This window comes from Chiloscyllium punctatum, chromosome 46 (assembly GCF_047496795.1).
Source record: "Chiloscyllium punctatum isolate Juve2018m chromosome 46, sChiPun1.3, whole genome shotgun sequence".
Taxonomy (NCBI): domain Eukaryota; kingdom Metazoa; phylum Chordata; class Chondrichthyes; order Orectolobiformes; family Hemiscylliidae; genus Chiloscyllium; species Chiloscyllium punctatum.
Window position 1 is genome coordinate 48,425,356 of NC_092784.1, and position 9,424 is coordinate 48,434,779.

The window sequence follows — 9,424 nt, forward strand, 5'->3', positions numbered from 1 at the left end:
TCCCAGTAAGAAGAGAAAAGCAGAATTTTATCTGAATAGAGAGGGACGGCAGAACACTGATGTGCTGAAGGATCTGGGTATCCTTGTACATGATTCCTATAATGTTGGGATGCAGGTGCACCACATAATCACAAAGGCTAATGTAGCATTAGATTTGTTGTTTGGGATGACGAAATGTAAAATATCAACAGCTCAATATACGTGTACAAGGCATCTGTTTCAGATCACCTGCTCAGTTATGTCATTGCAAAGGAATTGTAGGATTGTGATAAAGTTTATAGACACTCCAATCCAGAGAGCTTTGCAATTTACTGAGTTAAATGCTTTGATGAAGAAAAAACAATGAGTGAAGGGAAATGGGGAAGAAAAGGACTGAACTTTATGTCATGATCTTAGAGAATGATGTCACCAGCTCCAATATTCTACCCATGATGCAATGGGGTGTATGTCATGACTGACCTGTACATTCTGATGAGTAATCTGATTAATGGTGGAGTTAATCCATGAACAAAATATATGGTAAGTAGTCAGGGATATCTGTGTGAAGGAGAGAAAAGAGGCATCAAAATCTTTCAAGCAAGAGAGTTAACTTCAGTTCAGTAAATTCATTTATCCCTTCTCAGACTGATTCATTGATCATGTTAATAAACATATGATACCTATAAGTGCACAGGTGATAGGCATGTACACTGTTACAGAGATCATGTGTTCCATAGATCATACACAATCATGTCTTGCATAAAGATACATAGGTACAAGTATATAAGCTGCATACATACAGCACTCTGAATGTATCAAAACATTTTAGATACCTCAGGCAAATACAAAACTACACCATCTAAACAGTTATAAAGACAGGGGATCAAAAGGAAAGGGAGTTTAAAGGGGTATGTGAAGGTGTTGGGAATGGAGGAGGAGTGGATGGCCCAGAGAGAATGGTCCCTACAAAATGATATCAACCATGATGGTGGGGAATTCCTGGTTGAGAAAAAAGGTTGAGTCTTTGGAGGCCCACTTCTTGAAGATGGCATCATCAGAACAGATACCGTGGGTCAGACGGTGCCCTCAGCCATGTCTGACCCATCTCCTTCACACCAGCCCTCACCCCCTCATTTCCCTGCTTCACCAACAATAGGATCCCTCTCAGATTCTCACCTGCTATTCCCCCAGCATCCACATTGAGAAGATTATTAGCTGTCATTTTCACCACATCCAGCAGGATGTGCCATCTTTCCCTCCCTCACCTTGTCAGCATTCTACAGGAATTGTTCCCTCCAGAGCATCTTGGTCCATTCCTCCACCTCATACATTCCCATAGCACCTTTGTTTTCAATCGCAGAAGGAATAAGTCCTGCCTGCTTCCTTCCTCCTACCTCAGTATCCAAGGCCCGAGACACATCTTTCAGATGAAGCAATGATCCACTATATTTGCTGTTCACAATGTGGTCTCCTCGACATTGGGTGAGCTCTTTGCAGGACACCTACCTTCGGTCCACAAAAATGACCCTGAGCTTCAAGTTATTTGCCACTTCAACACATCGCCATGGTTTCCGGCCAACATCTCTGTCTCAGGCTTGCTGCAGTGCTCCAGTGAAGCTCAGCACAAGCTGGAAGAATGGCACCTCACTTTCTGCTTGGGAACCCTGCACCTTTCTGGACTCAATAATGAGTTCAACAATTTTAGAGCCTGAGCACCTTCTCTCATGTCCTTACCCCAACCCCACACTCACCAGGCCTTGTCATCACATTGGCTACTACCACAAACAACCCATTACCAGCTATTACTGGTCCCTATTTGCAGCTATTTCTTCTCCCAGGTTGACCTTTACCCAGTCCCTTGTCTGCCCAACTGTATTATCTCTCTCTGGGTTCCATCCTCACCCATAGTTTACTCCTCCTCCCCTCCCCACAGTGCATTTTCAACACGCGTAACAACCTGTTCCCAGCCCCACACAATTCTGAAGAAGTATCCCTGGACCCAAAACGTTAACTCTGTTTTCTCTCCATAGATGCTGCTGGACCTCCTGAGCTTTTCCAGCAATTCCAGTTTTTGTTCCATAATCCTGTGCCTTGCTCTATCTCCTTGTGAAGGGTTATAGTCCTGACCTTTCACGATACTCTGCCACCAAACATCTCATGCTCAGTTGTCCCTTGTGAAATAAATTCATTTTTTTAAACCTCTATCGTTTTCCTTTCTGTGAATTTCAATTGAATGTAAAATGTTGAATTGCACGTCAAGTCACTCATTCTGCACTGTGGAGGTGCAGGTCATCATTGAGAACAATATCCACATTTCCACTTTTAACTGCACATATGATGGCACCAAAAGTTGCTCTCAGTTTTATACAGTGTAGACGATGAACTGTGATTGTTTCACCATCATTAGGCCAACCAGTATCTCATATCAGCCATGTCAAAATTCTTCACAATCTCCTCTTTGCCTGCACACATATCCACTTGGTATCCTAAACTTCTCCCTATAACCACAGTGTCCAATCATTAGAAATACCTTTCCTACCTTTGTAAAATTGTTCAGGCTGCATTGTTCTGTGTTGATCCTGTTTAGTTCTGTAAAATAATGAAGAGATTTAAAATGTCGCTCACTGACAGGAGAAATGAATGTGAATGCTGTAAGAATTTAACATTGAGCCTTCCTCAGCCTGAATGACTAAGTGTGACATCACAACAGAGCTCAGTGTGAGCACCACCCAATGAGAGCAGAACCTGAAACAGAGGTTATGGCTGCATTGGAACGAACACAAAACCTAGACTGATACTCCCACTGCAATACTGAGGTAATGCAGCAGAGTTGGAAGTGTCATCTTTTAGAAGAAATGGTAAGGCCCTCTCCAAGGCAGGAATGTGACCTTGCTTGTGACTGACATGACCCACTGGAGCACAAAACATCCCCCTCCTCTGGACCCAACAGCCTCCTCCCACCTGCCAAGCCTGACACTGCCCTCTCCCTGGCCCCACTCCGAATGCTCCCCACCATCGGAGTCAGCACTTACCTGAGCCTGACCTGCGTGAAGCATTCATTCACAGTTTCCTGGCAGCCTGGAACCCCACTATATATTGTGTTACTGACCTCATTCTCTGTTTTACTAGACCCTGTTACCCTGCCAGCTCACCCACCTGACACCCCACCCCCCCCAGTACCATCAACAGCTCATACACAATGCATCTAACCTCCAGCACCATGCCCACTTTGTTCACCCAGCATACCACATGACCGATATAGCATGGATCTCATCCACTTGGCCCCTACCTCCCTAACCCACCTGGCACCCTAACCCCTTATAACTAAATGCCACACTATTCCCACACTTACATAAGTGAAATACTTTGCCTTTCAGAGGAGCTGTCAAAGTGTCTGGATCTGCTGCTGCTGCACAATTAATTCACTGAATGCAGCCAGATTGCTGCAAAACAGGGATTGGGTGCTTTCTATGGCAATTTTCTTGATGGCATGGATTCCAGTGCAGGTTTGAAACAGGAGGCTCCTATTCAAGTTTCTCCAACATGGGAGACATTGAAAAGTAAATGGGTATTTGATCAATGTCGAAAATAGGCTTTTTGACCTGACCGGAACTTCTGGGCCATTGTACAAAAAAGGCCGGCATGTAAATGACAATCTTACAAAAGTGAATAGAGTCAGAGAGCAGAGGTACAAATCAGAGATTGAAGGGACGCAGAACAATTTTTTGGGGATTCATTACAGCATGATTGTCAAGGACGTGCCAATAACAGATAGGATAGCTTAACGTTTTAGAAGTTGTTTTGCATTCAGTATAGTCATTACCTTGGCACAGTTTTACCAGGAACAGAACATTCTCCAGTTGTTGAGCTAAATCCTTCATTACAGGGACAATAGATATTTCCTGCCCAAAAGAATCTCCTTGACCACCTTCATGTACTGATCATCTGCTGGAAGCTTCTGACTAAACCTTAGTTTGATCTCTGTCTCCCTGTGACCTGGCTGGTGTGAATATCTCTCCAAGAGATTAGTTTACCTGTTGCGATATGGAAAAGGGAGTCTCAGAAAGGAGAGTCTTACAGAACATGAAACAACTCAGGAAATATGGATACAAAGCAGAGAAGAAAGAACCACAGCTGAATTATTCTGGGGTCCATTACAGTGTGAGAATCGGGTCTTTGGAAAAAAAATCAATGCATCAGTATTAAAGAATGAAAGTCTGGTGAATGTTTTAAATGGTGTTCCCCAAGTAGAAAAGTCTTTACCTTGGCACTGCGTGACTGTTTTATCGGTGAAGGTATGTTCTCCAGTGGTTGAGACAAATCCTTCATTACAGATACACACAAAACCACCAATGTTGTTGGTGCATGTTGCATTTGAACCACACGGGTCTGTCTCACACTCGTCAATATCTGGAATACAAAATAACCATGAATCTCCCTGGACACCTTCATGTATTGATCATCTGCCAGAAGCCTGTGTCTAAACCTTTGTTTGAGTTCTGTTTTCCTGTGTCCTGGCTGGTGTGAGTTTCCACCCAAGACATTGGTTTACCTGATACGGCAATCCTGTTATCTCCTAGACCAGAATGAACCTCACATGGTTGTGGTGTTGAAGAATCCAACAAACATTTGTTACAACTAATTATTTGGTGCAAACATTATATTCTTCAGATGCAGAAGTGTCTGGGCCAATATTCTGCTGTTTCATTATAACAGAGGAGAATGGTTGTAAAATAGAGGGTCATGCTTCCAATGATCTGAGGTAAGATGGAGTGTGATATCTTTATACCATCAGGTCACATCCAGTGATTCAGTAATGATATCACAAGCATTTCTCTAAACATTTTACTGACTGACTTGAAACATAACACAGCAGTAAATCGATTTTGCGAGCAAAAAATCTCAGAAATTGAACATGAGACTGCACCATGTGTTGGGATGAGAATCTGATGCTCCAAAAGAGTGAGTCTGGATGAATTCATTGAGCTGCTATAATGTTACAATGTCAAGCCAAGGATTAATCAGATCAAAATAGAATGCGAGCTACCTGTGAAATGTCAGCTTAATGCTGGATGAAGTAATTATTTTTCAGGACTACGTTGTTTGATTCCTCGACATGAATATTCATCGCTTAAGATACCATGTCACCGTGATACCAAGTTTAACAAATTTATCGTCCAGAACCTTGAATTAATGGTGTGAAGATATTAGTTTCTCTCATTTTACAATCCAGCAAAGGGAGTCTCATAAAGAGGAGTCTTACAGAAGATGAAACAACTCAGGAAATATGGATACAAAACAGAGAAGACAGAGCTTCAGCTGAATCATTCTGGGATTCAATAGAATGTGAGAGTCAGGTTTGTGGGCAAACTGGATGCATCAGTATTAAAGAATGAAAGTCTGGTGAATGTTTTAAGTAGCATTTCCCAAATAGAATAGTCTTTACCTTGGCACTGCGTGACTGTTTTATCGGTGAAGGTACGTTCTCCAGTGGTTGAGGCAAATCCTTCATTACAGGTACACTCAAAATCACCAAATGTGTTGGTGCATGTTGCATTTGAACCACACGGGTCTGTCTCACACTCGTCAATATCTGGAATACAAAATAACCATGAATCTCCCTGGACACCTTCATGTACTGATCATCTGCTATAAGCCTGTGTCTAAACGTTTGTTTGATTTCTGTCTCCCTGTGTCCTGTCTGGTGTGAGTTTCCACCCAAGACATTGGTTTACCTGATACGGCAATCCTGTTATCTCCTAGACCAGAATGAACCTCACATGGATGTTGTGGTGTTGAAGAATCCAACAAACATTTGTTACAACTAATTATTTGGCGCAAACATTATATTCTTCAGATGCAGAAGTGTCTGGGCCAATATTCTCCTGTTTCATTACAACAGAGGAGAATGGTTGTAAAATAGAGGGTCATGCTTCCAATGATCTGAGGTAAGATGGAGTGTGATATCTTTATACCATCAGGTCACATCCAGTGATTCAGTAATGATATCACAAGCATTTCTCTGAACATTTTACTGACTGACTTCAAACATAACACAGCAGTAAATCGATTTTGCGAGCAAAAAATCTCAGAAATTGAACATGAGACTGCACCATGTGTTGGGATGAGAATCTGATGCTCCAAAAGAGTGACTCTGGATGAATTCATTGAGTTGCTATATTATTACAATGTCAAGCCAAGGATTAATCAGATCAAAATAGAATGCGAGCTACCTGTGAAATGTCAGCTTAATGCTGGATGAAGTAATTATTTTTCAGGACTACTTTGTTTGATTCCTCGACATGAATATTCATCGCTTAAGATACGTCACTGTGATACCAAGTTTAACAAATGTATCGTCCAGAACCTTGAATTAATGGTGTGAAGATATTAGTTTCTCTCATTTTACAATCCAGCAAAGGGAGTCTCATAAAGAGGAGTCTTACAGAAGATGAAAGAACTCAGGAAATATGGATACAAAACAGAGAAGAAAGAGACACAGCTGAATCATTCTGGGATTCAATAGAATGTGAGAGTCAGGTTTGTGGGCAAACTAATGCATCAGTATTAAAGAATGAAAGTCTGGTGAATGTTTTAAGTAGCATTTCCCAAATAGAATAGTCTTTACCTTGGCACTGCGTGACTGTTTTATCGGTGAAGGTATGTTCTCCAGTGGTTGAGGCAAATCCTTCATTACAGGTACACTCAAAATCACCAAATGTGTTGGTGCATGTTGCATTTGAACCACACGGGTCTGTCTCACACTCGTCAATATCTGGAATACAAAATAACCATGAATCTCCCTGGACACCTTCATGTACTGATCATCTGCTATAAGCCTGTGTCTAAACCTTTGTTTGATTTCTGTCTCCCTGTGTCCTGGCTGGTGTGTGTTTCTGTCCAAAAAATTGTTTTAACTGATACAGCTATCTTGTTATTTCTCGTACCGGAATAAACCTGGCATGGGCGTTGTGGTACTGAAGAATCCAATAGAAATGCAATACGTGCACTATTTGCAAACATTTCATTCCACTGACACCGAAGTGTCTGGGCAATTATTGTGCTGTTTCATGACAATAGAAGAGAATGGTTCCAGTACAATGTCATGCTTCAAATGATCTGAAGGTAAGAAGGAGTTTGAGATCTTTATATCATTAGGTCACCTGCTGTGATGCAGCGACGATGTCACAGGCATTTCTCTGAAGGTTTTCCTGACGGGTAAAACATAACACAACAGTCACTGAATTTTCAGAGACGAAAAGCTCAGAAGTTGAATCCCAGTCTGTACCACACGCAACACGTGTGGTGCTGGAATGAGAAACTAATGCTCCAAACCAGTGACTCTGTAACATTAAAGCAGCTCAATGAACTCGTCATCCAATGTCAAGCCAAGGAACCACTGAATCAAAATAATACGCTAGCTACCTGCAAACTGTCAAATTAAAGTTGGATTCAGTAATTATTTTTCAGTATTACTTTGATTTGACTCCCCTGCATGACCATTCACTCACTGGAGATACCATGTCACAGTGGGTATGTTACAAAGTGTATCATCCAGAGTCTCCAATTAATGCTCTGAAGGTGAGAGTTTCCCACATGTTACTGTACAGAAAAGGGAGTCGCGAAAATGAGAATGTTCTAGAAATTGAAATAGTCGGGAAGTTTGGATACATAACAAAGAAGAAAGAAACACAGCTCAATTATTCTGGGATGCATTACAGTGTGAGGTCAGGTTGTTGTAAAGAACATATGTATCGGTATTAAAGAGTGAAAGTCTGGTGAATATTTCAGATGTTGCATCACAAGCAGAATAGTTTTTGACATGACTGTTTTATCAGTAAAAGTGCGTACACTGGAGGTTGAGACAATCCTTTATTACAGGTGCAATAGAAATCACCATTTGTGTGGATGCGTGCTGTATTTGAACCACACAGGTCTGTCTCACACTCATAAATATCTGGAATACAAAACAACAATGAATCTCCCTGACCACCTTCATGTACTGATCATCTGCTGTAAGCTTCTGTCTAACCACCTGCTTGACCTCTGTCTCCCTGTGTCACGGCTGGTATTGGTTTCCGTCAAAGAGAAAATTCTTCATGACAGGTGCCATTTTCATCAGAAAATGTTAAGCTGCTGTCTTGTAGCAAACCAAGTTATTTCAGTCCAACATTACAAAAGCATGCAGTTTCAAAGAGGACCTTTGGCCCATTGAGTCTGTACTGTCAAAGAATGCTTCAAATCGACACAATTCCTGCTTTCCAGCACTTGGCTCATTGCTTTGAATGCAATGATATTTGAAGTGTTCAACATAAAGAGTGTAGGGCTTTCTTAAGAAAGAAATGAGGAAAGCAAAGGGGTCAATGAGATAGCATGGTCAGGTAAGGTTAAGGGTAATCCAAAGAGATTCTACAAGCACTACAGGCACGGTGAGTCAGTGGTTAGCATTGTTGCCCCACAGCCTCAGGGACCCAGGCTTGATTCTAACCTCTATGTAGAGTTTGCACATTGTCCGTAAGGTAAAAACAATGACTGCAGATGCTGAAAACCAAATACTGGATTAGTGGTGCTGGAAGAGCACAGCAGTTGTGCTCTTCCAGCACCACTAATCCAGTACATTGTCCGTATGTCTGTGTGGGTTTCCTCCCACAATCCAAAGATGTGAAGGTTAGATGACTTGGCCAAGCTAAATTGCCCATAGTGTTCAGGGGTGTGTAGGGTAGGGCGTTAGTCAGTGGCACATATTGGATAATAGTGAAGGGGGCTGAGTGGGTTATTCTTTGGAGGATTGGTATGGACCTGTTGGGCCAAAGTGCCTTTTTCCACACTGTAGGGATTCTCTCTAGAAACTTTAGAGTAAGAGGAGACCTCAAGAGAGGATAGCGAGATCAAGGAGGTCATCTGTGTGCTGAACTTCAAGAGATTGGGGAGATACTAAATGAATAGTTTGTGTCAGTTTTGACTGTGGAAAAAGAAATGGTGGCTAGAGAATGCAGGAAAGTCAATATTGATGTTGTAAAACAGTTCACATTATAAAAGAAGTCAAAGTGCACTTTTCAGGGTTAAGTTGCATCTGCCACTGACCTGCCCATCCCCAATCTGTTTTTATGCTGCTGTAACTTAATACCTTCTGCTGCACAGTCACCAACCAAGCAATCAATCATTATGTCATTCGCAAACAAATTTATCATCACTCCCCACATTTTCTTGCGTATCATTTATGTCACAAACAGTAAAGGACCCAGTGATATGTCTTTGGACACTGGCCTCCAGCCACACAAACAGTCTTCTGCTCCCATCCTCTATCTCATCCCACGAAGTCAATGTTTGGATCCAACTTGTCAAGTTACCCTGGATCCTGTGTGCTTTTGTATCTTTGTCACTCTCCTGTGTAGGCCTTTGTTAAAGGCCTTGCTGGAATCCATATAAACAACATTAACCAGTT

The 9,424-nt window shown here is 41.9% G+C and overlaps 1 protein-coding gene across 1 annotated transcript in view; it reads right to left on the reverse strand.

Moving 5' to 3' along the window:
* Positions 1-6,383, reverse strand: part of LOC140468101 (adhesion G protein-coupled receptor E3-like) — a 28,121-nt gene extending 21,738 nt beyond the window's left edge. The window contains exons 1-5 of the mRNA XM_072564280.1: positions 6,347-6,383; positions 5,426-5,572; positions 4,243-4,389; positions 2,519-2,568; positions 460-537 (exon numbers count right to left, since the gene is read on the reverse strand). Of these exons, the coding sequence (XP_072420381.1) occupies positions 460-537; positions 2,519-2,568; positions 4,243-4,389; positions 5,426-5,572; positions 6,347-6,383 (459 nt within the window). The remainder of the gene's footprint in view (positions 1-459; positions 538-2,518; positions 2,569-4,242; positions 4,390-5,425; positions 5,573-6,346) is intronic.
* Between the last annotated feature and the right edge of the window lie 3,041 nt (positions 6,384-9,424).